General features: G+C 33.5%; 1 protein-coding gene across 1 annotated transcript; it reads left to right on the forward strand.

Moving 5' to 3' along the window:
* Window positions 1–11,472: 11,472 nt before the first annotated feature.
* On the forward strand, window positions 11,473–12,999 carry LOC121235546 (cytochrome P450 76T24-like). Its single transcript, XM_041131891.1, has 2 exons — window positions 11,473–11,736; window positions 12,697–12,999. The coding sequence occupies exons 1-2, from the start codon at window positions 11,473–11,475 to the stop codon at window positions 12,997–12,999; spliced, it is 567 nt and encodes a 188-aa protein (XP_040987825.1).
* The last annotated feature ends 1,678 nt before the right edge of the window (window positions 13,000–14,677 follow it).

Here is a 14,677-nt window from a genome sequence, read left to right on the forward strand (position 1 = left end):
TGTTGCTACTCATCATCTCTATACATTACACATTATATTTTTTTTAATTTTTCAAAATTTTTAAATTTTTTTTGTTTTGTTGAATTCTTCTTAAACTTATTGAATTCTTCTACTTATCATCTATATATAACACATTTGACAAGAGAAAAAAAAAATGTAGTACTTGATTTGTGGGGATGATAAATGGAATTTTTCCATGAGATAGACACATTGATGGCTATTTTTCACCAATTATTTTATAGTTTTTTCGATTTTTTAATAAAATTATTTATAAAAAAGAAGAGTAATATTAGATACAATTACATAAATATTGTATATTTTTTTATAAAAGGAGTTCAATTTATTATTAAAAAATTACTATTCTAATATAATTTTTTATTTATTATTTTTTTAAAAGAATACGAAACACATGCATGTTATATGATTGAAAAATGATACTTGTAGTTGTGAGTGTATAAGTACCACGCAATCACTTTAAAAAAAGTGAATAAATATGAGACCCACATGAGAAGAAAACTAATTTTTTAATAGTGGACCCTACTATTTTTCAAAACGACTGCACGACGCTTACACACTCCAGGATTGTATGTATCATTACTCTTTTTAGAAATCATACAATTGACCCATACAGTCGCTGCGTAAACAGTGCAGACATGGAAAAAATAAAACGCACCGTTTCATTCAAAATAAAAATCGCTTGTTGCCCGTTCCTCAGTTTAATGCGAACACTGCTAGGTACAGTCCCCGTTGGGAGGACTGCGTGCGGACGAATGGGGTTTTCAGTAAATTAACTCTCAAATTATGGTAAAATATCAAAACTGCCCCTTTCAGTAAATTCCCTCTAACAATTATCCCTCCCAATAGCAATCTAACAATTATCCCTCCCAATAGCAATCTCAGATGCCTCCATTCACAGAGTCTACTCCAAGGCCATCAACCACCTTCGATCTTCATCCGCTAGGGGTGGGTAGTGGGGCCCCGCCCCTGCCCCCGCTAGACTGCCTCGCTTCCGCTCTGCCTCCACATGGCCGGGCGGGCAACCCCGCTCCGCCCATGCGGGGGGGCCCCCCGCCCCATCTAGGGCCCCTAGCGGGGGCGGGTGACGGGAAGGGCCCAACCCCGCCCCTCCCCCATTTATATATATATATATATATATTATACAGATATATAAACATAAATATATATTATATATTTATATTTTACAAATTGTGTATATGTAAATATATATTACAATTTGTTAGACTTGTTCACAAAATATGTATTGATAAATTTAAAAACTAATACACTACAATTTACATAAAATATGCACTAACAAATTTAAAAATGACATAGTTTTGAAAATATAATCATATTTACAAAATTTAAATTTATAATTTAGATCTAAAAATGTATTTTTAATTACTTTTACACTTATAAATAATTTTTAAATAAAATAAATTAGTGTTTTTTTTTAAGTAGTCCGCCCCGCACCCCGCCCACCGTGAAAACCCCACCCCCCGCCCCATGCGGGAGGTAGCACCCCTACCGTCCGCCACTGTCGACGTCAACTTCTCCTCCACCATCTTCAGCAGCCACAACGTAAACCCTCTGAACAAACCAAGTGTTTTTAATCAACTTTTTTTTAGATTTATTTTATTTGGCAGATTTATAGGCATTGTGATTAGAATAATTCTGGGCGTACGTAGCAGTGCTCTTGTGCTATGCTATTTGTTCTCTATGAAGTAGTCTTCCAACTTTGAAAAAGAGTGTAATAGCCAATCCACACCCAGTCTTCCGCACCCAAATTCAGGAGCTTTGAATGATTTGGGAGAGAACCCAGAAGGGAGAAAATAGAAGAAATACCAGATAGAAGAAATACTAGATGGGAGAAAATACAAAAAGGATTTTAACGAGAAAATTTACCCTCTGAAATCAAAATCAGAAAGAAGAAATACCATATGGGATTAAAAACTCTGGCGAGTTCTGGTCTGATTCGAGCTGCGATCGTTCTGATGAACGTAAGCTTGGCGATTTCGATGCTAAACATGAACTGGCTTTCAAGAAACTGCGAAAAGCCAAGTGGGTTTTGAAGTCAATGAAGAAATGAAAACCAAGAATGAAAACTTGGGCAAAAATTAACTTTGATGTGAAACAGATTTGAGAGAGAGAGAGAGAGAGAGCCCACCTTCGAGCAGTGCCTTGCCAAGGGGAATTTGGGGGAGGGAGGGATGGAGTCATAGCAGTGCTCATTTGGGAGAGGGATGAAACGAAATCGTTTTATTAAGTGCAACGTTCCGTTTCATTAAGTCGTGCGTGGGGGAGGCCTTGAATTAGTACTGCACCCAGAAGTTTTCTTAATGCACCGTTTCGTTCAAAAATGAAAACCGCTTCTTCTTGTTCCTCAGTTTTTCGTCTCCTCGGTTTCCCTCCCCAATTCCCTCCCTCTCTGTGTTTCTTTCACACGAAGCGCAGCCTCCCTTCCTCGATGTGGTGTCCCTCCCCCTCCGGGCCCTCGACAGCACGTCCTTCCCTCAGCATGTCTATCCTGAGCCGAAGACGATTCCACAGCAGCCTCAGTTTCGTCTCCCACAGAACCGATTCCACCACGGCCTCACTCTCGTCTCCCACATAAGCCATCTCTCCCTTCATCTTCTGCTTCTTTCAAGTTAGAATTCACAGTTTCTTGGAGAAAACTAAGAATTACCGGAGCAAGAACATTGGAACTGGCACTGAAGAGGGTCTGCGAAAGGAGAAGGAAATACTTATGAAACATGTAAATAGTTTAGTTAGAAAGAGAAGACTGAAGCAGGTGCAAAAGCTATTGAAGAAAGAAGAAATCAAGTCCTGGAGTCAAAATACACAGGCTAAGGTTTGCTGCTCTTGGCTAACTTACCAAGTTTTACCATTTACTTTTGATTATTTTGCAGATTCAGAAACTAATATTAATCAAGTGCAATTTTGCAGCTGGGGTGTCTATTAATAGATTATTAACCGAATCGGCTTATGTACAACCTCCTCTTAACCAGTCAGCAGATGGTCCTTCTGACATTCGACCTGCTTTCAGGCATAAATATGAAGCTATAATAAAAAACCCACGGTGAGCATTTATCAGTGAATTGCCTTATAGGACTGGAGCAAATGCATCTCAATTTGATCACCTTATACAGTCAATCGGTTGGCCATTTCTCAGCTATGTATTTGCCTGGATTGATGACTCTTTGTCAATATCCATGTATATTTATGTATGCATGTGTACACAATTGTAGTTCTGAATCATTCCTTGGTCCTTGTAGGCAAAACTTTGTGAAGAATTATGGAGTTATAGAATGCGAGCCTCTAGTCTTTATAGGGCTTGATAAAACTGTGAGTCACAATATTGCTCACAATATTGCGTTGATACTACCTGTTTGGTGCACTCTAAATTAATGTTATTATAAAGTCAATTAAATATATTGTAGTTCTTTGGTTCTACATGGAAAACAAAAATGCTATGTCTAATCGTAATCTTACCCATTTGGGTTGCATATTATGAATTATTGGATTGATAAGTCTATATAGATTGCAACTATGCAATGTGAATTATAGATATCTCAATACTTTTAACTCCTGCTACTTAATTATTTTTTGGTGTGACTTTTTATGCAGGTTAAGCATATGTTGATTCTTTATGTGCCCATGTTGGTGCCTCCAAAAAAATGCAAAGGGTATGATATAGATAGAATAAGTGGTATTAATGTTGGGATTTCCTCTAGAGAGGCTTACTTAAAAAAAAAAAAATAAATAAATAAATAAATAAAAAGATTTTCTGTAGAGAGGCCTGTTGTTGAGTATGGTTTGGGTGGCTGCAAGGCAAACATGCTTTGCTTAGTTCTCATCTTTTCCATGCATCTATAATTCGAAAAGTCGAGTTTTTATTCTTAGAATATAATAACTGACTTGGAATGTAAAGGAAAAATGGTCGTAGCCGACTACATTAATATATATATTTTTGTCAGATTCTTATTTTAAAAATCTTTTGAAACTCCCTCCAGGTATGACAAGGGTGGGCACTTGTTCTTACCTTCTTATATCATGCGTACTCATGGGTCTAGGAAGCAGCAAGATATAATTAAGGATGTTCCTGCAAAACAGATGCAAAAGATTTTTGAGGTACAGAAATGGTGGTTAGTTGTTTGGTTACTATTTTCTTTTTTTTGTTCTTATATCAGATCCATATTTTTGTTTATTCCCTTTGATTGTTGAAGCCTCACATTAAACTTTGCCTTGAAAATGAAAAGGTCATGTTTGTAGATGCAAACATTGAACAAGTGTGGTACTTTTACCTGTGAGAAGTGCTGAATTATCTGCTTTCCCTTTTAGCTTAACAAATTTGTTTCTAACCATTTTCGTCATTGTCTTACTCTGCATGGTTTTTCTGAGTGTTGTGTCCAACACCTTGTGTTAGTTTCTAAATGTAGCACTTATTCTTTCCTTGTGCTTGGTCACAGCATGGATTCAATTGTTTCTACTTTTTCAACCATTTTGAAGAGTACTTATTCAGTTCTTAATGTTCAAGCTTTGGATATGCTTGGTAACACCATTTGGGATAGAGGAGGCAATATTGCTGGCTTGATTGATTCTTGAAGATGTGAGCACCTAATGAAGTCTATCATTTGCCTCTCTTTTTTTCCTCTTTTTCTTTTTGAACATATCAAATTCTGCATTAACTATATTATGTGCATGATTGGAGAAAGTGTTTTCAAAGCATGCCTTAAAATGAGTGCAAAGTGTCTTCAGCAGCAAATTTCTGCCTGCAGTGAATTTCTATTAGCAAGGTGGTTGAGATGAGAAGTTTCTGAAGAAGGAATTGATGCTTCTTGAGCAAAAAGCTGGAATAAGACATTCACGCATGCTTCTCTTGGTGTCTTGAGCTTTTGTAGTTGTTGTTTGTTGTTACTTAGTGACTTTGTTTGTTGTTGGTTAGTCTGAATGTGTAATTTAAGTATTAGAAGTCATTTTGGCTGTTTAGTGAGTGTGATGTAATAGTTGGAGATTTTTTTGTGGCATTTTGCCTCTGGGGCATGACAAACAAGTGCTTGTTGTAAAATAACAGTTTTGTATAATCAATGGAGGCTATGGTTTTGGGCATTCAAACTGTACAACAACTTATTGCTTAATTCCTGTCCTGTATAATTTTCTTAAAAAGATAGCATCTGAACATTCCAATGAATATGACCCAAAAAAGTTGCATATTATTCTTCATACGCAGCATGCAGATATTGAGATTGACCATACAAAACCATACCTAGCATAAATAAATGTTGTACATATCTGTTTTGACCATACAAGACCATACTCAACATATAAATGTTGTAACAACGCTTTTGACCATCCAAAACCACAAGACGCTTGTAACAACGCTTTTGTCCATCCAACAATGTTGTAACCAACGCTTTTAACAACGATTGTAATAACATTCACTAATTTGACATTTACATATAAATGCTCATTCGCTCATATCAATTAATTCAGATGTGATCTATCCAATCCATGCTTCTCAGGTTGTGATCCATCCAACCCAAATTGCATCTGTAAAGATTTGGTATGCATAATATTTTCAGTGAAAATTTCAGAAAGTAGAAAGTGCAAAACTGAAATTGAAAAGTGAAAAGTTACGATTATTACACTTCCTTGGCTTCCAATCACTGTTTCCCGATGCTGGGTTCCACTACTGTAAAAAATTGAGCTATCTCAAACAGGTTAGCTGTTGATGATTAACAAAATGGTGTATATTATTATTTTTATAGTTACTTTTATGGTCCAAGCAAATGTTTCTTGTATATAGAAAAGAAACATTTGCTCAAACTAACTGTGCCATATTGCTAAAAAACCTAACAAGCAACATCAACATCTCTTTGGTTCTAACAAGCTGTAGACATATGGTCAATGGAGACCAATCTTTAGAAATTAACCAGGACTATAGATACTGCATGCCATGGTCCCTTTCATGGCCTAGCTTAAACTAAAAACTCTGAACTAAAGTTGGTAGAAATATATACCACAAACTCTGTTTTTCTTCTCTCTCTTCTTTAAAACATTTTCTGGACCTTAAAGCAACCCCTATTTTCCTGCTTGTGTCAAGTTTCAAGCCTCATATCTTTTCTTTCATTCTTTCTTCCTCTGAGAAAAAGTAAAATGTAAATGAAAAGTACATGAGAAAATGATGTAGGAGATAAGGGAATCCGTCAACAAAAAGGTACAAAAACCATTTTGTTTTCTAATTTTTTGTTTCCCTAAGCAAGTACAAAAACCATATAAACTCACCAATATTTATTGCATATTGAGTCTCAAAATTGGAAATGATCTCAAATTACAATGTGTAAATTTTTTATTGGCAGCTTAGATTATCATATGTTCAAGTGGCAAAGTTCTTCATGCTTAATTAGCAGTCACAAAGATCACTCGTAATGATGTATTTATTTATCATGGGAGATAACCTCTGGTATGTTGAACAATCGCTCCCTGGGAAAAATTGTTTTAGTCATATGAGAAAAATAAAATAAAAAAGAAAACCATAAACATTAAAAAAACATGAATTATGTGTTTTTTTCAGAAACTTGCAATATTATGCAGCGACCAAGACTTATGCATTTCAGAAACTTGCAATATTATGTGCTTTTTTTTTTTTTTTTTTTTATAGACAGAAACATGAATTTCATTCGCACATGAATTTGCATTTCTACGGCATAAACACATGACATAGAGCTGGGTTTCCAATACACACAAAACATATGCATTTCTGGGCAATAAACTTAACCAATGTACAATATTGTTCCTACTAACAGATTTTGTCAACATATTCCCAAGAAATCATGAAAATTGAACAAGAAAAAGTGTTTTACCATTGTACGCGTTCCTGTTGAAATCCACTAATATCCGTTGTGCTGGACTAGCTCAACTCACAACTCCACTTGAAGATTTGAAGACTTGAAGACTAAGGTCGGCTCTCCCATAAGACGAGTTAGGCGGTTACCTAAAGCCCCATGGTAAAAGACGGCCTAAAAAAAATACTAAAAAACTAATTAAGTAAAAAAATTTTAAAAAAATTATCTATACTAAACAAAGAAATTAAAAACTCATGTCTAAAATAAACAAGCTAACGGTAAAAAAAAAAATGCTAATAATTATAAAAACAAAATATAAATTTCTATTGAATTACAAACGCTGCAACTTCCCTTTGGAAAGCCAAAACTCACAATAATGACTGTAATTTAATGGTTTCAATCTACCTCTACGAAATCCAAAAATCCAACGAAACATCTCAAAAACTCTGCTTTTATACTTGAAATCAACAAATCTTATTTCATACCTTTTGTATTTCACTCTCCATTCTCTAATATCTCTCTTGCATCCATGCCTATCTTGCTCGTATGCACTGGCAGCCTCTCCATTGTCTCCAATCGCACCGTCAAACGTTGAGCAAATGTGCTGTGTAGCCTGTGTTTTGAAAGGTAAGTGAAGCTGAAAGCCTAAATCGAGAATTAATCTAAGTCTTAAGCTGTCGTTTCACGTTTGTATATAAAGTGAACATTTGTTTTATATATATATATTATATATGCAGTGAACTGTGAGTCTGTGAAGGTATGTGGCAATAAAATAGTCACGTCAACGCTACTGTTTGGAAGAATTTTCCAAAACATCCATGGGACCATGTCCCTTGGTTTTTTTTTTTTCCTTCAATTAATCGATGCTTCACAATTTGCATGGCCCATGGGCCAGGGCCAATGTTTTGAATACCGTACCGGACAGCGTACCGGTCAAGGCACTGGAACGAAATATTTCGGTACCGGTACTGTTTCGGGATAGCGTTTCGGGATAACGTTTCGGGATAGTCGATCTATAAATAAATTATATATATAAATATATATAAAAATTATATTCTAAAATAATAGTCTATATATAAATAAATTATATACAAATACATATATATATAAATTATAAATAGTCTAGTCTGAATTGAGGGTTAAAAAATAAGTTTGTAGTTTGAAAAAACGAAAAAAAAAAAAAAAACACAGGCTGAAATATCGGCCGGTACCGGCCGAAATATAGGCCGGTACAGGCCGAAATTGAGGCCGGTATGACCGGTACCGGCCAGTACGGCCGGTATTTTGGCCGGTACGGAACAGGTATAGTACCTGTACCGGCCGGACGGCCGAAACGAAAAATTTCGGCCGTACCGGCCGGTACGGTATGAAATTTAAATCTTTGGCCAGGGCACCTATGAATTATTTTTCAAATTATAATTATAATTCTTTTTCTTTTTCTTTTTATTTTTTCTAGTCTATAATTTATTTGTTGATTTTGGATAGTAACATTAAGATATTTTATTTTATTGTGCAGATTAACAATTTTATGTAAAAGTGAAGGTCATTTGTTATATAAAAGTGGATCTCGTTTGCTAAATCAGGTTATATTGTTTTATATTAATATTTATTTTTTCTAGAATATTCATAACCATAGTAAGATTTTATATAGTGGATATTATTCTTTTCTACTTCTTTTCTACTAGAAAATATGTCTAATAGAAAATATGTATCTGGATATGAAAAACTTAAAAAAAAAAAAAAGAAGAAAAGAATAGAAAAATTGATTGAATCTCAAAAAGGATCTTTAAATAAATTTGTTACTACCAATAAATAGAATATAGTAGAAAATTTAGGCGAAACATTTGTAGATGATCAAGAAACACACCAAATAGGATCACAAGATGACAAAATAAATCAAGAAATACAACAAAAGAGATATGGAGATAATGAAACAACACAACAAACCCAACAAAAAGGATCTGAGGATAGTGCTCAACCATGTACTGCTATAATTATTGATGGAGAATTTGGGAAAAGTATAGAAGAAAATAAAAATACTAAGGACATATCTGATTCTATTCCTTCAAATATTTATGACCTAGCTCAATGAAAATATGTTGATACAAAATTAAGAGATTTATTAGTAGAAAAGGGTCTAATTAGATATAGCGATATAAACTTTCCTAAGGATGAGAACTCTAGACATTTTTTTACTACATATTATATATGAAACTTATCAAATGGGGAGAAACATGATAGAAAATGGCTAGTGTATTCAAAAGACTTAAATAGAGTATTCTACTTTTGTTGCAAGTTGTTTAATTCAAAACTTAGTATAAGCCAACTAGCTAATGAATAAACAGATGACTGGAAAAATTTTAGTGCTAAGCTTAAAAGCCATGAAACAACCAATGAGCATATTACTAACATTACTGCTTGGCTTGATTTAGAAATGAGATTGTTAAGAAATAAAACAATTGACAAAAAAGTCCAAGAAAAAATTAACAAAGAAAAATATCATTGGAAAAAAGTGTTATTGAGAATTGTTGCTGTAGTAAAATCCCTTGGTAAAAATAATTTACCATTTCGAGGACAAAATGAAAAAATAAACCAAGAAAATAATGGAAATTTTTTAAGTCTAATTGAAATGATTTTGAGTTTGATCCAGTAATGCAAGAACACATTCGACGTATTCAAGATGATGAAATTCATAATCATTATCTCGAGCATAATATACAAAATGAATTAATACACTTACTAACAATTGAAATTAAAAACCATATTATTAAAAAAATAAAGGAAGCAAAATATTTTTCAATTATACTTGATTGTACCCCAGATGCAAGTTATCAAGAACAAATGCCTCTCATACTAAGATGTGTTAATATTTCAACAAGCCCAATAAAAATAGATGAACATCTTTTAGAATTTATTAAAGTAGATGATACAAGTGAAAAATGTATTCTCAATGAATTATTAGATGCAATAAAAAGTCTTGAACTTGATATTAATAATGTTCGAGGACAAAGTTATGATAATGAGTCTAATATGAAAGGAAAAGAGCAAGGGTGCAAAGAAGATTGCTTGATATAAACCCCAAAACATTTTACACGCCATGTGGTTGTCATAATTTTAATCTTGTTATATGTGACATGGCTAATTCTTGTCCTAAAGCTATATCATTTTTTGGAATAGTCCAACGTATTTATTCTTTATTTTATTTATCAACAAAGCGATAGAAAATTTTACAAGATAATGTGTCAATTTTAACTCTTAAGCTACTCTCACAAACACGTTGGGAAAGTCGAATTGAAAGTATCAAAGTAATAAAATTTCAAACTCCACAAATAAGATAAGCTTTATTGCAACTAGCAAAAATAACTGAAGATCCTAAAACAAAAAGTGAAGCTAATTGTTTAGTAGCATATGAAATTGAGAACTTTGAATTCATATTAGGCATGACCATATGGTATGATATATTATTTGCGGTCAATACTGTAAGTAAAAGTTTATAATCTAAAGATATGCATATAGATGTTGCCATTGATCAGTTAAAAAGTCTTTTTTTCTTTTTTTCAAGATTATAGAGAAAATGGATTTAAATCTGCTATGATTTCATCGAAAGAGATTGCAATTAGTATGGAAATAGAACCTGTATTTAGAGCAAAACAAATAATTCATAGAAAAAAACAGTTTGATGAAAATGTCAATGAAGAGATAATACAATCTGCTGAAAAATCTTTTAGAATTAATTATTTCTTATTTATAGTAGATCAAGCAATTTCTTCAATTCAAAACAGGTTTGAACAATTTCAAATATATGAAAATATTTTTGGTTTTCTATTTGATATCAATAAATTAAAATCACTTGACGATGGTAGTTTGCAAAAAAATTGTCTTAATCTTGAAAGTTTTTTGAAATATGATATTGATGGTTTAGATTTATTTTCTGAACTAAAAGTTTTTAAAAATTTTTTACCAGTAGTAGAAAGCATTCCTATTAATATATTAAATTATATAAAAAAACTTGATTCTTTTCCAAATGCATGTATCGCTTACAAAATTTTATTGACAATATCTATTATTGTTGCTTATGCAAAATGAAGTTTTTCAAAATTAAAATTGATAAAATCTTATTTAAGGTCAACAATGTCATAGGAAAGATTAAATGGACTAGCTATATTATCAATTGAGAAGGAGATATTAGAAGAACTTGAATATAAAAATTTAATTAGTAATTTTGCATCTCAAAAAGCAAGAAGAATAATTTTTAAATAAAAATATATTTAGATATAACTTAATTAATTTGATACAAGAAAAATATTCTGTTTTAACTTATCGCCTTGGACCTTAAAACCTATTGAGTCGGCCTCGCCGAGAAGCACGACCCCCTCATGACCGTACGACTCGGGTTCGTCACAACGGTGGTTGCTTCTTCGGCAGAAATGGAGATGGAAATCCTCCAGAAGAATGACCAAGCGTTTCTAGGGGGAGCCATGCCAGATGCGGTAGCCGCGAAGGCTAACTTCGAGCTGTCAATGGTATGGCTACAGGGGATACAAAGTGGATAAGGCTTAGAAAAATATGTAATAGCCAGATGTTCACAACACAGAGACTTAAGGCGCTGCAAGGCCTGTGACACCAAATGATGGAGACTTTAGCCGGGAAAGTGGTTGAAGCCAGTGAAGCTGGAGAAGCCATTAATATTGGGAGGTTAGCGTTTGGAACCACGCTAAGTTTGTTGTCCGACACCATGTTCTCAGTTGACTTAATTGATCCAAAATCAACTATCATTCAAGAACTAAAAGAGCATGCTGGGACGATATTGGAGCTTGTCGGAAAGCCTAATGTTTCAGACTTTTTCCCTTTACTAGAGACATTCGATCTACAAGGCATCAGGCAGACTCTTAAGGTATCTTACTATCGATTGCATGCGTTGCTTGATGAGGTGATTGATCGACGTTTGAAATGCAGAACCTCTGCATCACCGAGGTGTAACGACTTTTTGGATGTCCTCCTTGACCATTGCTAGGGGTGATAAACGGTCTGGTCAGTCTGAATGGACCAACCGTTTCAGTTCGGACCAGACCGGATCGGACCGAGACTTAGACCGGTCCGGTCCGGTCCACATTTTAGAGGACCGAAAAGTTTCGGTCTGGTCCACGGTCTAGGATTTTTCCGGACGGACCGTGGACCGGACCGAATGAAAAAAAAAATATATTTTATATATAATAATTGTAAAATTAACAATATAAAATTTTAAATATATTATTAATACTTGTTAATATTCTATAAATTAACAATATTTTATATATATATATATATTCATCTAACCTATCACTATTAATAATATAAAATTTTAAATATGTTATTAACACTTGTTAATATTCTATGAATTAACTAATATATAATATCAATTAGTTAATTATATAGTAATTATATAAATTAGTAATATAATTTTCATCTAATTTATTATCATTGACCATATAAAATATTTTTTTATTGAGTTTCTTACATAATCCACATTAATAAGTCACTTAATTTAATTTAGTATTTTAAATAAATTTTTTTATTAATTATTTAAAAAAATAAAAAAAATTAGGCCGGACCGAGTAGACAGTCCGGTCCGGTCCCTTTGGATGTTCGGTCCAGTCTGATCCGAAAAAAATGATGGATTGAAAATATTCGATTCATCGCCAGACCGGACCGAACCAGACCATTTTCACCCCTAACCATGGCTAAGAACATGGCCCTCAGGAATTTAACCTTGAGGATATCAAGATTTTGCTAACGGTGATCTCTCTCTCTCTCTGTGGAATCCATATTTATTTCATTTACATCGATCTTCACGTACAGTTTATAAAATTATCAGGACATGTTCATTGGAGGAACTTGTGCAACTACCACTACAGTGGAATGGGCAATGGCTGAGGTGCTTCGCAATCCAGGAATAATGGCCAAGGCAAAACAAGAACTTGCTAAAACAATCGGATTAGGACGTCGAACCATTCAAGAGAAAGATATCTTACCACTTCCCTATCTACAATCAGTCTTGAAAGAAACGATGCGGCTTCATCCAACAGCACCTTTGCTGCTGACTCATCGTGCTTTGATCGATGTACAAGTTTGTGGATACACCATTCCAGAGCACACCCCAGTGATCGTGAATGCATAGGCAATAGCCCGAGACCCCATGTATTGGGACAAGCCAAGAGAGTTTATACCAGAGAGGTTCATGGCTGGCGGCTCTACAGAAGTGGATTTCAGGGGCACAAACTTCTCGTTCATTCCGTTTGTTTCTGGGCGGCGGATTTGCCCAGGTTTGGCTCTTGGGGTACGAATGCTTAGTTTGCTGCTCGCTTCTCTGATTCATCTCTTCGATTGGAAGCTCCCTGATGGAATGGCACTTGAGGAGATTGACATGAGAGCCAAATTTGAAATCGCAATGCAGAATCCGCTGGTTGTCATTCCCAACTTGGTTGTGGCCATAGCTAGTGAATAATTATTGAATAATTTTTTTTTTATTATCAAATGTGTTGTATATGAATGATGAGTAAAAAAATTTAATAAGTTTAAGAAAAATAAAATTAAAAAAATTAAAAATTTTTAAAAAAATATGATGCGGTATGTGGGGATGAGGAATAGCAAAACTCTTAATTATTTATTATAATCTTTTTCTTTCTTTTTTCTTTTAAGGAAATTTATCATGTATTCAAAAAGTAATTTGTGTAGTGCTAGAGTGTATAAATTTGTGCACTTCCTTTTTTTAAAAAAAAAAGGAGAAATTTGGGACACAAGAAAAAATAAATTTTTTTTTTTTTTTTTGTTAGACTCAACTTTTTTTAAAAATGAGTATGCGAAACTTGCACACCCTTATTAAAATTGTATTTAGCAATATTAGCGCTGCCAAATTAAATTGAGTAATTATAGACATCAAATATATCTTAGAACTATGTTTTAAAGGGAAGACTATTATATATGTATGACTTGAAATTCAAATAAAAAGATCTTATAGTATTTTTTATAAATTAACATTATCATTCATTCTGAATAGTTATAGAATGAGTTGTAAATTAAGTTACTGTATGAATACGATATTCTACCGAATATCATATTTTACAATAAAAGAAAAAACACTTCAAAAAAAAGTACTAAAGATTTTCAAACGTCATATACAAAAACTAGAAAAAACAAAAAAACAAAAAGAAATTAACGTCATATGACACCCATGCATGTCACGGTGTCACCGCTATCATATTATGAGGGGTGGAGCACCAAGCTCCCTATCTCCCTCCAACTTAATTTAATCGTAGTACTTTGTAGTAAAAGAAAATTTTCAATCTGATTGTGAGCGTTACTTTTATCAAATTTATTCTAATATATATTAAATAACGTTTTGCGCTATTAAGTTTTCATATATAGATGGACGGAATGATTAGTTTTTGTAAGAAATTATAAATAATTCAATTATCGTCATTTTTCGAAATGGTTGATTTTTTAAAAAAAGTTGAAAACCAAGGGACTAGTAGCTGATAAATAATTCAATTAACGTCGTATGATATTTTTAATGATAAATCCTCCGTAAAGAGTCTGATAAATATATATATATATATATATATATATATATATATATATTACTACTACCACCAGCTCATCTAACCTAACGTATTTGTTGATGTCGTATTTCGCAGGCCTGGGTAACTTCACATTCTCGGTATGCGATGTGAATTATTTGGAGCCCCCGACAGTGTTCCGGTGCGACTGTACGGTAGCGTTTCGTACGTCGATGGCAGTGAATGAAAAATAAATATTGTGAAAGTAAAAAGAGACGACACAAGATTTACGTGATTTGA

Source organism: Juglans microcarpa x Juglans regia, chromosome 6D (genome assembly GCF_004785595.1).
Source record: "Juglans microcarpa x Juglans regia isolate MS1-56 chromosome 6D, Jm3101_v1.0, whole genome shotgun sequence".
Classification (NCBI taxonomy): Eukaryota; Viridiplantae; Streptophyta; class Magnoliopsida; order Fagales; family Juglandaceae; genus Juglans; species Juglans microcarpa x Juglans regia.

What these genes read in the sequence shown, in the direction of transcription:
- LOC121235546 (XM_041131891.1), top strand. Translation starts at nt 11,473, where the DNA reads ATGGAGACTTTAGCCGGGAAAGTGGTTGAAGCCAGTGAAGCTGGAGAA. An exon ending in GCATCAGGCAGACTCTTAAG is followed by an intron (nt 11,737 to 12,696) that starts GTATCTTACTAT and finishes TAAAATTATCAG; the next exon opens with GACATGTTCATTGGAGGAAC.